The sequence below is a fragment of the Bombus terrestris genome, chromosome 10, assembly GCF_910591885.1.
Source record: "Bombus terrestris chromosome 10, iyBomTerr1.2, whole genome shotgun sequence".
Taxonomy (NCBI): domain Eukaryota; kingdom Metazoa; phylum Arthropoda; class Insecta; order Hymenoptera; family Apidae; genus Bombus; species Bombus terrestris.
The window spans coordinates 16314656-16334856 of record NC_063278.1 but is presented as its reverse complement, the minus strand read 5'-3'; the positions used below and the strand labels follow the sequence as shown (position 1 = coordinate 16334856).

At 36.0% G+C, this 20201-nt stretch overlaps 2 protein-coding genes across 10 annotated transcripts in view; one reads left to right on the top strand and one right to left on the bottom strand.

Annotated features, from left to right (window-relative positions):
* LOC100652082 (glucose-6-phosphate 1-epimerase) overlaps positions 1-5191 on the bottom strand; it is a 41905-nt gene extending 36714 nt beyond the window's left edge. For both annotated transcript variants that reach the window (XM_003398604.4, XM_012313132.3), the window contains exons 1-2: positions 5042-5191; positions 4207-4258 (exon numbers count right to left, since the gene is read on the bottom strand). In XM_003398604.4, the coding sequence (XP_003398652.1) occupies positions 4207-4258; positions 5042-5111 (122 nt within the window). In that variant the 5' untranslated portion in view covers positions 5112-5191. The remainder of the gene's footprint in view (positions 1-4206; positions 4259-5041) is intronic.
* Positions 5192-5856: 665 nt separating this feature from the next.
* Positions 5857-20201, top strand: part of LOC100648757 (FERM domain-containing protein 5) — a 69439-nt gene continuing 55094 nt past the window's right edge. For 5 of the 8 annotated variants that reach the window (XR_007225445.1, XM_048409347.1, XM_048409349.1 and 2 more), the window contains exons 1-2: positions 5858-6240; positions 19512-19616. Coding sequence is in view for 6 of the 8 variants with exons in the window: in XM_048409347.1 (XP_048265304.1) it covers positions 6145-6240; positions 19512-19616 (201 nt within the window). In the remaining 2 variants the exon portion in view is untranslated. Of the gene's footprint in view, positions 6241-19505; positions 19617-20201 lie in introns of those variants that run through there. The other 3 variants (XM_048409352.1, XM_048409346.1, XM_048409350.1) reach the window with 3 other exon arrangements.

Here is a 20201-nt window from a genome sequence, read left to right as displayed (position 1 = left end):
GTGCGATACCAACGTTGAAACGCGTGTTTCAAAATATTCGATTAATTTCCAACTCCAACGTTATTGCCGTTAATTTATATCAGCGACCGCGTTGATCATAAAAAATACAAAATTGAGAAGCATTCGCGATTAGTTTCGATATCGATTCACCGATACGGATCTACGCGCGTCGTAATGTGTCGACGATCCGTGCATCGCAACGTGTTTCGACGTGTTTCGACGTGTTCCGCGGCGCTTTAAGAATTATCGCGTATATACTATAGTATGTGGCGAACGAGATGTTCCGCCACGATCTCGGATTACAAACGGTGAAATATAGTTAATAAATCGCGAAATTTAACGGAATATGACTAAACGGTCTAGAAACTCAGCCGAATCTCCGCGATAGTCTACGAATCGGAGAAAACATCATGTGCTAAACCTTTCGTAGCTTTTTTCAGACAAAGCGCTTAAGAGTTAAACGGATTTCAAGTTGAATAGAGGAATACAGTGCTATTTTATCGAGTCTGTTGTTCGTACAACGATATGTAACGGATGTAACGAATAAACCTTAATTGAGATTTCATAAGCTTAATAAGAAAACAAACATATCATTTGCTTGTAATCTCCTGGATACATATTATCATCGACGTTTTAAGTCTTTGTGGTAAAAAGGAGAAAATTACGATGAAAGTGACGATGAAATGCCTTTGTATTTTGAGATGTTTATGGCATCAGCGAGAGAACTTATGATTAGATGGTTCGAGGCACAAGACAGAATATGATTCTACTTTGTTTGATGTACCGACAAAATTTTAATTTAGCTATAAACAAAATGTAGAACCCATAGATAATTTAAAAACTATTACGTTTACGTTCTATCGTATTCTTTGTAACTGTTCTTGTATTATGGACTTTCAAATATATATACATAGAGTAATAATAATAAAAACAGACGGGGGTTGTATTATCCGAACAGTTACGCGTTAATTCGGATACGGAAGGTTCTGGTATACGGCGATATAATATAGGTTATGTTTTTCTGTTTCGTAGCAAAACGATGATACTGTGGCATAAACATACCTCGTCCCTATTCGAATTACAAATTACCAGGAATACCTACGTAAAATAAAAAATATACTGTATATCGTCGATTACAAAAGAAAAATGTTATAGGTTATAATTAATTGTATACATCTATAATTGAAATGATATTATATTTGGCATTTCTATAGACGTTTATATTCAAATTGAATTTGAAATTTTCGTACTTAATCGTTACACTCGTTAATGACGATTCGTTAACTTATCAAACTAATAGTATCAAAATTTAGTCTATTTATCGATAACGATAAAAGAAAATCTACCTTAAATCGATGTATATATATATATGTGACTTTACTTAAGGATAATCGTACAAACAACAGCGAAAAATATTTAGAAATTTCAAATAGAATAATGATGCTGACACGATAATAATAATAAAAAAAATTATACACCTATAATAAACAGAATATTTGTAGATAGTTGAAGAACATGTACATGTAAAGACACGAGGAGATACGTGAATGTTACGTATATACAAGAACGTATTTCTTAGACGCATCTCGTACAAAGAGATTCGTATCAAACCGGACATACCGATGTAACTTTTATAGCTGTTTCCACGGGAATTGGAGTAAATTACTAGCGTGCTTGTCGGCTCTCTTTGTTATGGAAGTTTTCGCTGTCATTTAGAATTTTGACTTTTTGCCTATACGTATGTATACATCCCTTGGCTAAACATAAGAACGCTAAATCAAATATTTGTAGCATCTGTCCTTAGAAATTTTCACCATATTCCAGTATTACAAACTAATGCATCTCTTTTTGAATTTCAACCGAAACGTAAGCAAATTATATCGTTTATGTCCTTGTGAAATTTACGAACTAATTTGACCAATATGATTTTGATAATTTTATCGTTATTTATTTTCTGTTGCGTGTTCCTTCGACACATATTTGAAGGGCGACTGATTGGTATTTAAGAATAGTCGAAAGAGGCAGAAACAAGCGGTCCTGACAGCACCTTTAAAGTCGGAAGAACCGATGACTAGCAACTGGCGAGGGGCCCTGAACTTCGTGTAAAAGGTATATACCTACTGGTCCAGAGCGCCCTTGCCTTCGCTTCGTCAGTTTTTTCATCGTCTGCTCTCGGACTGCTGCTTTTAAAGCGATCGTCACGGGCACCGCGCTTTTAAGCGGCTCTTTCACAGCAGGTGTGCACGCATGTCTTGCATGCTGTCGTTTCTACTATACTCGCGCTATTTTCCTTCGATAATATTTCTCCCACTCGTTAAAACCTTACTCGTGTAACTGGTGTGCGCATTGAAAGGTTATACGGTAACGATGCATATACGTAGACGAACGAAAATTATCACGCGCCTCTGATTAACTAAAAATACTTGTCCGTTCTATTGCAACGCTTGTCTTGCCTAATACGATGACTCTACTCACAAACGCATGTACGTTATCTGCTTCTCGTTTATTATAATTTAGTTGGACAGACGGTTTAATTTTCTATGTTTTCTATAAATAAGTTTCCTAAGTTTTCCATAACACGTATAAAATGAATGTTGCAAGAACATTAACGTTATTATTTTATCTTCCTCCGTCGAAATAATATATTTTCTCAGTATTTTTAACAAATTAAGGAACAGTTACAATCTATTTCCTTCTAAACGATATAGTTTCTATCGTCATGCCTGTCCGTCGCAAACAAGTAGTTGGCCTTTAAAAAATATATTTATGTGTTCATAAAATGGAAAACGGTAATCTTCTTTTAAGAACCCAATGAATCATACTTTGTAGATTGATCTGTCGTCCAGTTACATCATTTTTCCCAATAATCATCGCTTTGACAAGGATTGTCCTGTTTAGACGAGCTAAAAGCTGCACGGTATTTTTGCCAACTTGACAATATACAGCGTATTCATAATATCGACGAACCTCGTCAAATTAATTTGCAACTTTACAAGTTTCTACACGCTTTGTTCCGTCACGTAACGTTTTCATTCCTTTTTACTTCGAAATGTTTAAAAATTATTACGATATACACTTTTGTACGTATTATATACACGTATATATTATACAACGGAAAATATTAAAAATCGTCAAAGTGATTTTAATAAGTACTGTAGAAGAAACGTCGATATTTTGCTAATATTTTGCGGATCTAAGCTTTCTTAAAGATTTTACATAAAATGGGATGTATACTTTACATATAGCTTATATTATATATTATATACACTATAAGTTCATAAAATAAGAAGAATAAAACTACACTTTTTAATGCAAAAGTTACAAAAGATTCGTAATGTATCAATTTTAATCTTTCTTTTATTCGCCATTGTATCAATTGTTCAAACCTAACCGCAAGCCTATTATTAGGAAGATTTATAAAGTTAACCTATAAAATTCTTTTAAATAGTCAGAGGAAAGAAAGTTTCGAGACAGATTCATTTCAAAGGCTGATTAAAATTAAAAAAGGTTACTGTTGTCTTTAATTAGAGAAAAAAATATCACGGTATATCTGCTCTTCCGCCAAGAACGTTAATATTTTTATAACATTTGTTTTATAAGATATATGTATTTCTCTTGTCTAATAAGTAAGAGTGTCGATTTTTATGCATCTATGAGAAATTTAATGGTGCCAAAACGAGTCACTATATTAACGTATCATAATTCTCTGTAACATCTATAATAAGATTCAATGTTCCTCGATGATATGTACGTAAAATTCTGAATTTAAAAAAAAAAATATCTGGTACTACCTAACTTTATACATCTCTTTAATCAGATAAATTATAAATTATTGTTATACTTGTAATTCATTTGTAATCAATATTTTGCATTAAAAATTATTCCATTTTCATTATATAAACTGTAATGTCAGAAGGACGTTAGATATCCATTATATAGTATCGACATAAGCTTATCGAAAGAACAATGAATATTTTCATTCGTTGCAAACAAGTCTGATAGGACAAATATCCTATGGAAATATATGCATAAAAGAGAATGAGTAATCGTTTGTAGATATGTATATAGTACATTTACAGTAAATTTATATTTTATTAATTATATAAATATGGCAAGGTCGCTCGCGCGTTCCATTGTACGTGTAATTAATCGTAACAGCGAGCTACTTCTATTGACACAAATAGTACACAGAAACGATGATCTTACCTGACAAACAGTTGTTCTTGATTATTTACTCTCCAGGATACCACAGTAGCTCCTGCAAAATGAAAAATTTCGATCAAAACCTTAATTTAACATCTTCTTTGCTGTCGTTCACGAAAATAATAAACTTTCTACTGTTAGTTCGAACAAAATTGAAGTGTACGTTTGTCATTTAGCTAAATGTCATTCATATTCAAAAATTTGAGGAAAACGTACGGTGTGTTTACAATGACGATGCCGCGAATAAACGGCCACTTTAAAAGAAATGTTGAAATGCATTTAATGTATCAAAATACATGGCAAAATTGATTGCAATGGCACGTTAAACTTGTAATTGGACTGCAAACGTTTAATGACAACGTAGCCATATATAAATTAGTAGATACACGATACACGTATGAAAACAGCACAAAAACTGGAGGTTAGGCTTGAGTAAAGGCGCGCACACACTTTGTCTTCCTCTCGAACAAAATATAAAAATACGACACAGATCTGGGAACGTTAAGTTGCCAATATATTTTATTGCACGTTCTTTCAAACTGAGTTCCCACGCGATCAGTTTCTGTCGAAATTTTTTTAGCAACACCTCATGATGATGTGGAATATTGCCTTTCGGCGTAAAGATGATTCGGCAAGTGTGTGTATGTGTTGTGTGTGTGCGTGTGTTGTGTCGTATGTGTGTCGTGTGTGTGTCGCGCGTATCGTGTGTGTATGTAGGTATGTGTGTCGTGTATGCTTGTATTGTTTCTTTACACGTTATGTCAAGAAGATTTTAATACAACTCGATAGTCAACTCGTAAATTTAATGGTTTGTAGCAATCTGCACGCGCGCACACACCGTGTAAATTAATCGTGCAGGTGGTATTGTTGCCTCTGTCGAGTACGACAACGCTGGTAGCCGCTGCCATGTTTAAGTCGTGAATGCGCCGCCGAATCCTCGACCAACGCAGTCAACCTTTGTTCAATGCCCCTAGTTTACCCCCACCATATTTCGATTTACTACTTTAATACACAAGTCATTCATCCTTTAGTGTCCTCTATGGGCAGCTACTGTAACTTTGTACACAAGCAACATTTCGATAAGAACGATATTCGACAATGAGAACACGACTATGGAAAAAATGAATTGTTTTACTCAATGTTGATATATTTTGGTAGAAATGAAATTGCTTTATAGTTAATGCTATACAGATATCGAATATTTTGAATATCACTAAATATACCTATTTTCTCTTCGTTTCCTCACAAAAATCAGTACCGCATTAAGTGCGAATGGTTCACACCAACAGTTAATATTTTTTACTATTTACGAGTTTTATTAGAATAAGAGATACCTTACGCACTAGTTAACACGACTATTAACTATATGTAACGTCTAATCAACAACTATTAACTATTTTGAATAATGACGGAACAGGTCCATCCACAAAGATAGGCTATATTTTATTTTATTCAAAGATTAAATACAAATGAAAAAGAATAGTATATTCGTTAACACGCGTTGGATAAATTGTTCTATTTATAAACATAATTAAAAGAACGCAAACGCCGGTTATTCGTGATTTGATTTTTTAAATTCCCGCCACAATCTAGCTATGGACCAATCGTATTGCGCAATTGGTGTATTTCCGAACGGCAACATTGGGTTTGTTACGTGAGTTGAAAACATGGCATCATTGCAACAGTAGGTCAGAAGACGGGACCGGTTGACAGAAAGTTTGCTATTCTACTACGATTATGTGTCGTTCGTTGCGTAGTGTCATCGTGCGTTATATCGACTTGACGAAAAAATTACTGAAAAGTCGCTTGTCAGCGACAGTTATAATCATTTACGGCAAGAATAACGTGAATCGAAAGTAATTAGCTGGCAGTGTGTGGTGCTGTGGGGCAGGAGACGATGAGGGTCGGGGGGATAATTCGGGTGGCGACTTGAGGGCAGAAATGTTGAAATTTGGTAGTAAAAGTGACGTTACGGTGGTGCATCGCGCCACTATTCGACTTCTAGACGACGCCGAAATTATCCACTGCGACTTTCAGGTGAGATACTGGTTAACTAGTCACCATACACTTGTCAACTATTGACGATGCTTGTACACACGCTTTTACCCCTTTTCTTCCTTGTTGCCGGTAACGATCGTTCAGCTTCAAACAAGCCAAGAGTTTTTACCGGTTTGAGAACGCCTAAAATATACGTATGTAAAGAGTCGAAAAGATTTTCCATAGAGGCCAGTGTCTCGATTCCAGCGAAACAAGCATTTCGATCGATCCCAGAAAATGACCGCTACAACCGCTTGTTCATTCAAAAATTCTTTTTCCTGTTAATCACGACTCGACGAGCTGACTCGATGAAAAACAATTTTTTAATTATGCGAAAGATTTAGCGGTTTCGTACTTATCCTTTATAAACTCGTACACCTGTAATCAACAATGCCTTTTGTATCCTATATAGTCAGTTGATAAAATCATAGTAGTATAGTAGTATAATTAAACGAAGATGTCATATCTTGCTGTTAAAGGATTCTTTATTGCGGGGCGATGACATTTTCGATCTTGTCGGTTATAACATTTTAAGCCCAAGATTTCATTATATTATGTAATTTTTCAGTAAACTGAATGTAGTTTCGGTACGGTTACGGTATATTCCCGAGTGACAACCCACTCGAATTACGAAACGTATTTACATTGATATTTCACTCGTACTGTCTACCGTGTAGGTAACTTGTATATGTGCATATGTATGTATATAGGTACACACGTATACAATAGTATCGATGGTTTTCTTGGGCCGCAAGACCACGTGCACGCGTATCGACAAGAACGTTACAATATTATAAAATACTACTTTAATAACTACATACGTATATTTTTGGCATCAGATTCTTTGATATCAATTGCCACTGCATTTTTTCATTTTTGCTTTATTATCCTACATTCTGAGTAATAAAAAAGAATGTATGCATATGAGACGGTCATTCAAGGAAGTTGTATGTATATTTCAAAGAGATGTTGTCCGAAACATTTTTAATGTTTTGATAATTTCCAACAACTTATTAGCAAATATAGAAGAATGATAAATGTGTGAATGAAGTATTTTAGTATTTTTAATTCGACTATGGATTAAAGATAAAATGTTACTTTTATCAAACATTGAAAAAAGAATATACTGTAAGAAAATTAAACGTTGAACGGGTATCATCGAGTAATTCTGATCGTTTTTATAACTATAATTTTCAATATAATTAAACTTACCATGCTTATAACTTAAACTTACAAATTTAACATTTCATATTGTTTTTAAGATTCTTTTATCTTTTTTTCACCTTTTATATACGATATATATATTTGAAAGTAATATAGTCTAAATATTACGAATAAAATTAAATATGTACATATATTAATTTATGTACCTAATTACATTTGATCATCACTAAACACTGAGTATATTTGTTTGCAAATGTATTCTACGTATGTAATGTTTCAAACACTTTGTAACTTAATTAACTTATTTTTTCATCATTACTACGTTGGCTAATATTTAATTATAGATAAAGCGTGTAATACGAGTTGTTTAGATGTCTGTATTTTCGCGCTTGTGTATTTGTTAGACGAGTATTCGACAAACATATTTTTGTTATTTATTATGTTTGACGTAATGGAAATACGACATTCCTTCTATATATTACAATCTATACGATCAATCACAAAAATCTACGTACATCTATCGAGCTTTTTATTACTAGCTTATCAAAGAAACTGAAAACGCACTTTGTCAGAAAATTATTCTACTTGTATATCGATGCAATTATTATTAACGTGTATTCCTAAAGAAGCAATTAAATAAATTACACTGTTTAACTGGAAAAGATATTCGAACAAAATTACATCGACGTAACGTTTAATTTTTCCAACTACAAGGAGACAGGACGTTATTGATGCTTACGTATTATCTACAAGATATTACTTCGATGTTGAGGCTACTATTTTTGTGATTTCATACAGATATAACAGGTGTATGTAATATTTCTAACGCTCTATTTTATCTTTGTTTTCTTCTTTTTTTCTTCATTCATGTATCAAGAAAATTCATGGAGCTAACATTCTTATTATGATTTATTATGTTTAAAGAGTGTATACATGTGTATATATATACTTTTGATGACGAGACTCATCGTATATATATTTATATCAACATATCGTACAGAATATAGTCGATAAAGCAATGATACAGCCTATTTGAACAATTCGACAACGTTGTGTCTTCTCTTCTATGAAAATCGCAAGATATAATTATTTATTATTAGTGGCAGAAATACGGTATCATTGTGAAGTATCCGGCCACTTGTTTATCTCTGACAGGATGTAATTAATTACATCGAAACGATCTGCAATGATATTTCTGTTTATCATTACTCTGCTAATGAAACATCGTGACACGCAGAAATAAAATCTATTTTGCAAACTGTTTGTTTTCGGGCTGCTCAACTTTTAAATTGTACATGAGATGAAGTTGCTTCTTCTAAACTGACCGCTAACGTTATGTCAAGCGGTAATCGTAAATTATTTAATAAAATATTATTGTCGAGTTTCTCGACATACAGCGTGTCTAGTCTGTCTCGGACCACTGAAGTATCTCGAAAAACACGAACGATATGAAAAAATGTTTCGGACGAACGGTTTGCTCGATATCGAGGTAGACGTGCCATAATCTTGTATAGTTGATCTTGCAATGCCTTTGAAACCTCCTGTGTACATATTTTTCTAGCTGACATTCAGTCCAGCGCGTTTCCAAACTAGCGAGATATTAGTTGACGTCGTGTTAACATATAACGTATAACATATATTTCCATATCGCTCATAGTTTTCGAGAGAGATTTCGTATAAAAAAGCAAATAGGATGGAAGCAGGAGGGAAGGAAGCAAATATGGCTCCGGTTAACACATTTCGCCGTATATCTGTCCGGACTTTTTATACCCGATAGCTAAGGCTACACGATTCGAGAAAAATTTGTAATTTTTAAGCAATTCGTTTAATTAACTTGTAACTCTTGCAGGATAAAATTCGTGAAAGGGAACACGCTGAACAGATTATTCTACGAGAATACCAATTATTTGTTGTAGATGTACATATTGAAAATACGTAAACAATTTCTCGCTAAGAGTAAATGTTTTATCCTCTATGTGTCTTAAACTCGATGCGATCTTCTTCTTTATATCTTTATCGTGCAATTTCGCGATAAATTTTACTCATTGCCCTATGATAGAAATTGCAAGTTGTCTTTTATCAGAACTATTATAGTATTACAGTGTTGCCATTTCGGCGTATTATGAAAATATCGACGTCTCTTTCTTTTGGCGCTAATTATATAAAATAATTATACGAAATATAATATATTTCGCAATTGGAATTGTTTCCTAGAATTTCTAAGAGATTTCATTGAAAAACGTAAGAAAATAAGATAATTTGTTGTTAAAAATCAACTATAATACATATTATTAGAAAGGAATTGTTTTGCGCTCTCAGGGTACAACAGGTCGTTCGTATACTCGTAAAATAAGTAACACGATACCTAAATCGTCCCTTCTATTACAAAGCCACAGATACGAGGATATACGAGGATGGTGGGAATATTAGTGCGAGCAACTGTTTGTACAGTAAAGAAGAAAATATTTTGCGTGTGAAGGTCACTTATGAATGTATTATACGATGTTACTAACACTTTGTAAGCAATGTTACCAACCGTTATTTTGTTTTCGATATGGCTGATCTTTTAGACTAGACGTTGATTCGAAATATTTTTCTTGCTCTCGTAATTCAGCAAATGTTTCTGATTGTCGTACATGTAAAACGCGTGACATGTAATTAACATATAAAAATGTTAATTATTTATGTTTCATACGGTAGAGATATTACGTATTATATGGATCTTGTTATTAAAGGTAACAATAATATTACACGATTCCAAATGTAATATGAAGATGTTTTTAAATCTGAGAAATTTCAAGTTTCTGCTTTCGCAGGTATACTTACGGCGATTTCTCGTAAATCTCCACTGAATTCTTCGTTAAACGTACGATACAGTATAAAACGTAAAGGTATTAAACTTGCTTTTTCTCATCGCTTATCTGAAAGAAGGGTAATAGGTAAACGGTAGGCTGTGAAAATGTAGTGGAAACCCGTTCTAACCATCGAAGAGAACAGTGATTTGATCGGTGACGATTATCGTGGGCTCGTTAGATTTTTCTTTCTCGCGATTGGATTTGGATTTGGACGCCGTATAAACCAACCAGCCTATACTCACTCCGTGCTATCATTGTATTCATCGTATCGTGTACGTTTTGACTCGTCCGTATTTTCAGTTTATTCATTTACTGTTCGTTTACAGCATTGCTCTGCCTCTAGTAATAACTGTAGGCGATTGGAATATTTTTCTCTATTATTGTGTGTATTGATATTGTGTGTTGGTAAAGTTTCATGAAAATTGGTATGTTACACTCGACCGACGTCACTGGTAACTATCGCATACGCTTCAGTGGTAACGATCGTTTGGGAAAGCCTTGTTTTATCGTTCTATAGCCTCGAGCATTGGGATATTCGACTCTTGAATCTAATTTCACGCGCAAATGTGATTGTTATACGTATAATTCTTATTTATTTATTTCAACAGCGGAGCTTCGCTTGCAACGCAGCGCGGCTAACAGTCTGTAATTTCAGATACAATTTCGTAGATGTCAGGAGTCGAAGGAAATCCAACAGATTCTGGCTGGAATGCAACAACTTGGATGTATCATTAGGCAGTTTAGTGGTTTCTCGTGATCGTAGCTTTTCCACTGCGGTGTAATATTTTTGATAGAGAACGATACTTGCATTGTTCGCAGCTAGGAGATTCATGATTGGTCGGTAGATATAAATGAGTGAGTGCTGCGTGGCCGATCCTAATTCCGCTAATCGACCACTGGGCTGTTCGATCAATCGTGTTTGGGAATATATCTCTATAGAATGCTTTTTTACGAAAGTATTTAAATAATTTTTTACATTGTACGTGACATAGCAAATAATTTTATTACGTTCCCTGGTGTTAGCTTCCAACTGTTAGTTTTGCTGTCTGATTTGCCCGTTCGTCGTCCTGAATATATCAAATACGCGATGGTATCCAACGTGTCGTTATATTTTTCCCCGTCGCGATTGCTGCAAGATATCGCACCGTTGCATGGAAAGCGACACAGCTGAAGAAACGCGATTTTCGCAATTATCGCTGTGAAAACGTTGTAAAGACGTTGCTCGACCAATTATGGTAACCTTCGTAATTTGATCAATAGAACGTAGTCCTAACTAGAAGAAGGGTGGTCCTCCAAGGTTAAGGTCCAACAACGTAAAGCGAAAGAAAAAAACGCCTGTATCACGAGCGTTGGTCTTGTTGTCCTTAAATCGATTCGTAAATTCGATTTTGAAGCAGTTTTTCGTTTTTTTCGGAAAATATACTTTTTCGAGTTGTGTCGCTTTCCACGCAAATTTCTTGGACGAGTGAAAACGACCGATGCCCTTTTTCTGTTTCGCATCCAGCAACCAGAGCTTTATTCGAACAACGAATAACGTGGCAAGATTTATTCGTTGTTCGTTATTGAATTTCAGGAATAATTGTAAGCAAGCGTCCAGGCAGAAAGGAAAATTGTGCCAGGGGCGGGCGGCGAGATGCCGACGCCGACGCCAACAGTGGTACTCGAAGCCAAAGTGGCCGCTCGTAGCCAGAATCGCTTCTTCGCTCGATACAGTCGACTTTGTCTTTTTAAGTAAACGTTCTCTGCTCTCTACGTACAATATTCGAACCATCAGGCGGATAAGTTCGCAAGGGAAGCTATGTTTTACGTGATATGTATTTGTTATTTTATTGTCACTCTCTTGTTATTTATCTTTGTGGAAAATTCATTGGCGAAACCGTCTTAGTGTGCGATACGTAATCAAAACCAAATCGCTCCATGTAATCGAATCGTTACTGTTACGACTATAATTTTCTGTTCAGAGGATCCCGTTCTAGCCTCAATAGGCATGAACGAGACACGCCAAATTTATGCCTATTCGTCGCTACAATAATTTTCTTGCCATTGTCGTACTTATAATTTTGTATGCGTGAGCGGATGTGCGATAGATCTAGTAGTTGTAAGTTGTATACGCAAGGCTGTGACGTGTAATGTCTGTGACGGATATCGCTAACGGTACGATACTGCTACTTTTGCTCTATGCAGGATGGTTCGTGAACGTGTACGTCCATACGTACGAGGGATGAATGCACGCGTTAAAATATATCAAAAATGTCATATACAGCTATTCGTGTGTTTTCGTTACTATATTCTATTACTATCGTCATATCGTTGTATAGGTAACTTCTTTCGTATATTCGTAGAATCGAAGTTTGAGTATGGGGAGTATGGCAGGTCTGTGCGCTAGGTTCGTGCCTGACTATTACTTTATTGCGTAACCGACCGTTAATTTTGCATATTTATCCAATTAATCGCGGTGTTTGTTCTATTTCATCCTATAGGTGCCTTGTGTGTTACGTGTTCATTTTCTCGCTATTAGTTGCCAAGGACTTGTTGATTAGTTTCCAAGTTCAAGATCTTAGCTTTGCAGTTACCATCTATCGTTTTCCTCCTGTTCTTTCCTTCGTGAGCCTGCTGCTACATATCAAGAATCCCATAATTGCTCCTTTATATTGTTTCTGTCGTGCCATTGAACTTAACTTCATTTTGTCTCAGTTTCTGGCGAAAGTTAATCGCATAGCCAGTAATACAATTCAATCCAAATTATCCTGCAGTCATCTCTTTCCACTCGTTTGAATAGTCTTTGAACGTGCCAGCGATACGATGCTCGTACGAAGTTTGCTCGTAGTTTGCTGTCTGAACTGTTGAGGTTATTTGATGTATAAACAGAGAAACGCGTGGATAAATTGTAAGGCAGAAAATATGTTTTAATACAGAAGTGTAATTACAAGTAGGAATATAATTTGAGATCCACACACTAGCAGTGTTACCCTAAAACTGAAAACCCCAAAGCCAACGTCTCCTGTCTACTGTTTATGGTCTGTCTTCGTCCTAGTCTTTTGTCAAGGCTGTCGATGGCTTCAGTGCTTGAGAAAACTAAAAAGACCAGATGTAGAGTTTTCTTAGAAGTGGTGACCACTTCAATATGAACTTTGTCCGATCCAGAGCCTGTAGGATGGGTGGGTGAATTTGCCGCGTGGGCCTGAAGAAAATGCGGAAACATTCGATGGGTCTGCTTGATTTCTCCTTTACAAACTCCTGGAATAAACGATATTTAGAGTTCAACTGATTCAGTTTCTTCACCATAATTATTTCTGTCGCCTTCGTTTCGTTTATTTTCGTCTGAAAATCTGAACCGAAGAAAAATTCATCTATTGCCGTTTGATGATAGGAAAAGAAACCGCGAAACCTTCAAACTCTTCCGATAATCCTGCTACAATGAACAACTTTCTCGTCTCGGTTCAACTATACGTAGCATAATTTCTACCAACCAATTTTGCCGCATCTATCAGTGACATTGTTTCATCTATACTCTCTTCCTCGAGCATCGATAGATTAATTAGGTAAGCAGTCCAAGGGCGTCGAGGCTGATCGTTGGACATTTGCCACGCAGTCGTCTCTTTTTATTCGCATTTTCCCTCAAAATGCCCTTAATCTCGGCACTCGATCGAGGCGCGTCTAAAAATTCTTACACGTAGCCAATAATTCCTGCTTAACTTAACGGCATGAGCGAACAGTGGATCGAGATGTCAAGGACCTTCGATCCTCACCTTATTCGGATCGTCGTTTCTTCTTTTAACCACCCAAACATTCGCCCGTTCACGAGGACAACAGTTTTCTTTCACCTTTTTTAATATTCGCCATTGTCTTCTAGTTTAGCTTGCCATTTCGTTCTACCATCGGTGCAAACACGTTAATGAAACCTTTGTGCGTCTTATCACTCGTGTAAACTCTTTAGGCTCATAATGAAATTTCCAAACTAAACCTGGGATTTGCTATTTCAATATACCCGCTTCGGCTCATTCGCGTTTCTCCGACCACTGGCTGGTCAATTTTTCGCTCCATTCTGAGCTCCGCTCCTCTCTGCCAGGCCACGTGTTTCTCCGTTCACCGCTTCTTCCAACAAATCAACTCTCTCTCGCCCCTTTCCTTTATTTTCTTTCTTAATCTTTTCAGTTCTGCAGTTCTGCCTGCAGTCCTTTGCGCCTTCCAACCGTTTCCGCTGCTTTCGCTCCGCCTTGTTCGAGAACTTTGCTGAAACTGTAACCCGTAATCTCATTCTACGCACGTGCTACACCTAAGGACACGAACAAAAGGGAATGCGAACGCGTAAAACAGCAATTTTTTCACTCGCTCTAAAGGTCGCTACATCTAGGCTGTAAGAAGGAGATGCGAGAACGAGGCGCGAAATATAATTAAAAATCGTCCTAGTTTTTCGAGAAACAGACGAGGGCAAATATGACAAAATTGATACAAGCTGTCGTATTAGCGACTGAAAGCTGCGAAACTCTTTCTGCGATTAACACGTTGGTCGCCCAGCGTGATTCGGTTAAGTTTCCTGCGGAGCCCAAATCCGACCGCCGGTACGCAGAACGTAAATAGAGCGACAAGCGGGAATTCATCGTTTATTGCCTTCGATTCATCGCAAAGAAAAGATTATTTAATTCTGAAATGGAGAACGCGATAAGCTTTACAGCTAGAGTATTCCGAGGGATCTCATGGCAGATATCTCAGATCTTTCATTTAGTCGAGAAGAATACTTGTGAGACGTACATCGGTGATTTTTTATCCTCAAAATGTTCAGTAAACAGGGTGAAAATATATTTGAAAGAGGGGAAAGTAGCGATGACGGAGTCTACGACTATTGTACGAAGTGCCCAAAATCACCCCAAACGTGTTTGGAACGTTTTAACAAATACCATGCGATATAGCATAATGTAATATTTTATCCAGAATATAAATTAATAAACAGTATGGTATAATGTGTTTTTAATATTTTTATGTTATGTATACTATATATAATATCTTATATTTAATTACCTCGAACAAGAAGAGCGTCATTCATACTTTGGTAACGGGGCCCCCACGGAAGTATACCCGTCACATAGATATGGGTGACACGGTGACCAACGTGTTAAAGCGTTCAAATGGTTAATCCATACTGATTCTGTATAATTCCATATTGATTTAGATATTTGTTAGGCTCGTGTAATTTAAAAATCGTGCGACAAGTTTTTGCTTACCAGGTTATAATATATTCTTCCTTTACTCGTGTAGTACATTTCCCATTACTGCTACTGTGTTGATTATTATTATTATTCCATATTTCAGAACAGAGTTATTTGTACGTACATGCATTGAACTGTTTAATCATAGCTGCCAAATTCGCTACATCGTTAGCAAACAAACGTCGTTGTTGTCCGTTTATCCACTGATCGTCAATGGCGAAACAGAGCGTGTAAATTCATTATTCGAAACGGTTTCAAATTACGGCTGCATATTGTTATCGATGGAATGTCACCTTGCAGCCAATAATTTCTCGGTATTTCCGTTATTTGTTGTCTTTTTCGAGAATAGAACGAGGTCAATTTTCCAATTATCAAAGTATTTTTGTATCATGCGTATTTGCACTTATTTGGCTGCCACCAGCGCATGGAACGTGTATGCGTAGATGGCTGTGTCATAGATCTGGCTCACGGTAAAAGTGTACATCTTATTGACGCGCGTCTTTAGCCATAAGGCGTATGTATCTCAATTTCTATTTCGCTGTACAATTAGACGAAGAACTTTAGAAATTCGGTCGTATACCTACGTTCTAGAGAACACGGTGCATTATTTCCATGCAACGAAAGATGCAGTTGGATCGTTTAAACGAAGGCCTTGTTATGCCGCGTTATTCGCCTCCGATAGAGGGAATCATTTTTACTCGACCTTTTCATACGACGCTCAATCGAGATAGTTCGTCGTTTGACATTCGCTCGTATAGGTCGCGATTTGCATATATGTTTTAAAATTGCTTAGAACATTTGACTAGATACAGGTGTGAATGCAGAGTGACTGACGAAAGTGTTTCGACACTTGTTTTTTTTTTTTTTTTTTTTTTATTATGTTATGATACATTTATCGCAAATGTAGGCTTATTGTTCGTGAAAAAGTAGTATACAGTGTAAATAATAGTTTCGAACATACGATTAGCGTTAAAGTCTTACTTTTTGCTTTGATTATTTTTGCAAAGTTATAATTTCAGAAAACATTTTTTATCCTCTGTGGCGGTACTTGACAGCACAAATACCATCGAAACAAACTAATACCAAACAACGGCAGCGCAGTGGTTAACGTCTTAGGTTACGAACGTTTCGGGACCCGGGTTCGAATCCCGGCGACCGGAGTCCGATCTTTCTTCCACGCATCAAAAATGGAAGAAAAACAGCGGTACCCCATTAGCGACATCTACACCCGCAGCAGAACCTATCTCAGCCGGCCTCCACACACCAGCATTAGGTTTCCGCACCTATCACGACCTATACACCTCACCTCTTTATACATTTTCACGTTCGTTTGAAATTTAACCAATATAATGGCAATAGCTCTAGTAGATGGTATAGATATATATGTCGGAGATGAAAGGACATCAGGGCCCTTTCTTTTGGAATTTTTGGGAAGGTCCCCGATACTTTAGCCTAGACTTTTATTATAGTTGTACTTAAATAATAAAACTTAGAAGTAGTTGCTTATGATCTAACCCGATTATGTTTGCCCGAGATTTATGGCAGTAGGCTTAGGCTCGATGTGACACAACTGGTTGCTAAACGTAGCCACGGTCACGGGATGGACGTTTTTACCTAACAGAGGTATGGAGTAGCTGTATAGCTCTCCTTAAAAATATAGTTGTAGCGGCACACATGCTCGAGGACAAATCAAGCCACGTGTGGTTTTGCCTCGAAGTATCAATATCGCAAGACACACACATATCGTATTAATAATCAAACTCCGGGCAGAAACAATGTCGCCGCAACGTGGAACCGTCTAACAAAGGCGATTGGCATTTTATCGGTAACCCCTCGACCAATATAATATAAGCGAACATTTTTTGAACCCAGGGGTACAGAAAGGTACAGAGAAAAGTATATAAGTATAGCTCCACTTGGACTAAGAGGAGTAAGTTGAGTTACACTTGAATTGTGGACAAGTTGAATTCGACTTAGACTTTGGAAGAAAGCACATTTGCTGTCCCGTTGACCGTGGATTCGTTATTGAACCTAAGATCATTGTCATTAGCATCTCGAGTATCTAATCATCACGATTACTTGTCAAATTCTGTAATAATCATATTTGTACCAGCAAATATCATCTCTATTGCATAACAACAATGGCTAATCCAAATGAAGATTTGTTACACGCCCCTAACCTTAATGAGAACTCGACATATATATACGTAATACATTTCTAATAGTATTCGAATACTGTTATGTCTTTATTCAGAGATAGGATCACAATAGCTATTATTATATTCTATGGATAAATCTATCACACCGTTCTGAGCCAAAAAAACCTTTATTGCACATTTTTACATGGACTAGGCATAAAAACAAAAGAATATCTTAAACCTATCGATTAAATCTATCGATTGTATCTAGAACTATCTTCTAGTTATTTTTTCTTGTAACTAATGCATCTGCATATAGATGGCGAGCACGAACTCACGTTGTCATTTTCAACAAATACTTTCCTATTTATACCATTTGTACCGTCGTAGAAGAGAACTACTGTAATGGAAATTTAGTTGCCGCTAGTAACGACAAGTTTATCCCATTAATCGTCTACCCAACGAAAATGTTTACTTGGTTAATCAAAACTTTAAACGTATGGTTCATTGAGCTTACAACGTACGAGCAAAGCAGGTGCGGCGAAGCATTGACGGCAAGATATTGGAAAAAATATACCCAAACTTTACCGAAGAATTCCGCACTGACCGACTTCCCATTTGGAAGCTTTTGTTTACAGCTGGAATGATTAGAGAAAGAACAAAGTGAACATACGCCAAACACGATGCATGGAAAAAATCGTATAAAAATTTGTTGGCTCTGTGCGATGAAATCGAAGTAGGTTAAAGCTAGAATTGAAATATCATCGGTTCAAGATTTTTTGGTTCTTATCCAAAAACTAATCAATATTATAACATGAAAGAAACTTGATTTCTGAAGAAAGATGCTTTTGGTAATGGCGAGTAGTCTGGTTGGCATTTCTGACAACTTTTACGATTTTTGTCAAAATATTATTTCAAAAAATTGTCGCGAACAACATTGTAAGTACTTTTAATATTGGGTTAAGACTAAACTTAAAGCTAATCTAAAGCGCAAGGAATATATGGACTCGACGTAATCGTAAAGTAAACACAAACGTAAAGGTATTAGTCGAAAGTGTGATATATTGTATATACAAACAAAAGGATATAAAAACGCGTGACGGTAAATCATAACCTTGCTTGTCCTCTTTCCTGCAACGTACGCTAGATAGAGTAGCACGGTTACGCTTTGTTCCGATGTTTCGTGAATGTTTCGGTTCGTTTCTTTGGGATAGTAGACTCGAAACAGGAAAGACGAGAAGGACGAGTTTCGTTTATTTGGAAACTGTAGAATATCCAAGGAGAAATTAAAGTTATGAAAAAATTATTGTTACAAAAGTTATTCGATTCGAAAGCGGGGAGTGGTATTATATGATGGAAATTATCCTTTTGCAGATATTCTAACTTTAATTTGTGAAATTTAACTTACGATAGAAAGACGCGAAGCGGCATTCTTGTGTTTTCGTTGCTTTCGTCTTTCACACGTCTTAGGAACAGGAGAATACCGTTCGCGTTAAATTCGGCAAATTCGAGCTTTTACATAGACTGTAATAGTTTTGGTAATATCTAATTACATTTAATTATACATTAGCGTACATATAGAAATACAGAATATTGTTTCAAATAAGGTAAAGTTATACGTGATATTCGAGGTTCTATTTCGGCTGATTATACATGTTGTGACGCAGTAACGTTGCTAATATGGTACTTTTATTTTTCTATTCGCTCTACGTTCCGATTAATTTGTATTTAAATTATAATTAACATAATTGTGGGATTTAGAGAAATTTTAATTAGAAGGAAGGAAATAGAATGCACGCGATATGCATTTATGACATACACATGATTTAAAGAAACAGTTACATAGTATGTAAGAAGCTTCCATATTCAAATTAGTCGCAATCTCTTTTCTTTTCTTATTGTTGCAGCCTCAGGACAAAGGAAGGTATATTCTCGAATATGTATGCAAGCAACTCAATATCCTGGAAACGGATTATTTTGGGCTTCGTTACATGGATCATTGTAGGCAAAGGGTAAGCTTAACCATGTTTTTTTCCTAGATTCTTCTCTATCGATTTAATTTTGCAAATGCCAGCCTCGAAAGCTTATCTTTGATATTACATCTATGTTACTAATGGTCCGATCAATGCGCAAAATATGTCGCTTCTCTTCCAACAATATCTTAACTTTTTTATTTTCCAAACATAGGATTTTCAAACTTCTTTCTTTATTTTAACATGCAAATTGCATTCCTGGTGTATTAGTAGCGCGTAACTAGTATGAAAAATTCGTTAAAAAAGTTGTTAAAATTTTATTGTACAAAGCTCGTAAACTCTTACGCAAACGCGTTACTGTCTTGGCAGGTAGGGACTCTATTTTCATATAAATTATCACGACATTCGTATTTAGTGTCCATTTAAATCGATGTCTGCGAATGTCTACGATATTATTTACGATACTATTTACGATACCGGAAAATATTTGGAAAATCCAAGTTGAAATTGATCGCGACCAGTTTACAAAGCCTCTGGCAACGATCTTCCAAATTACCAGACTGACGTAAACTGTCCGTGCATGGAACCAGACGAGCTGACGCTTTAATAGGAATTTTTACATTT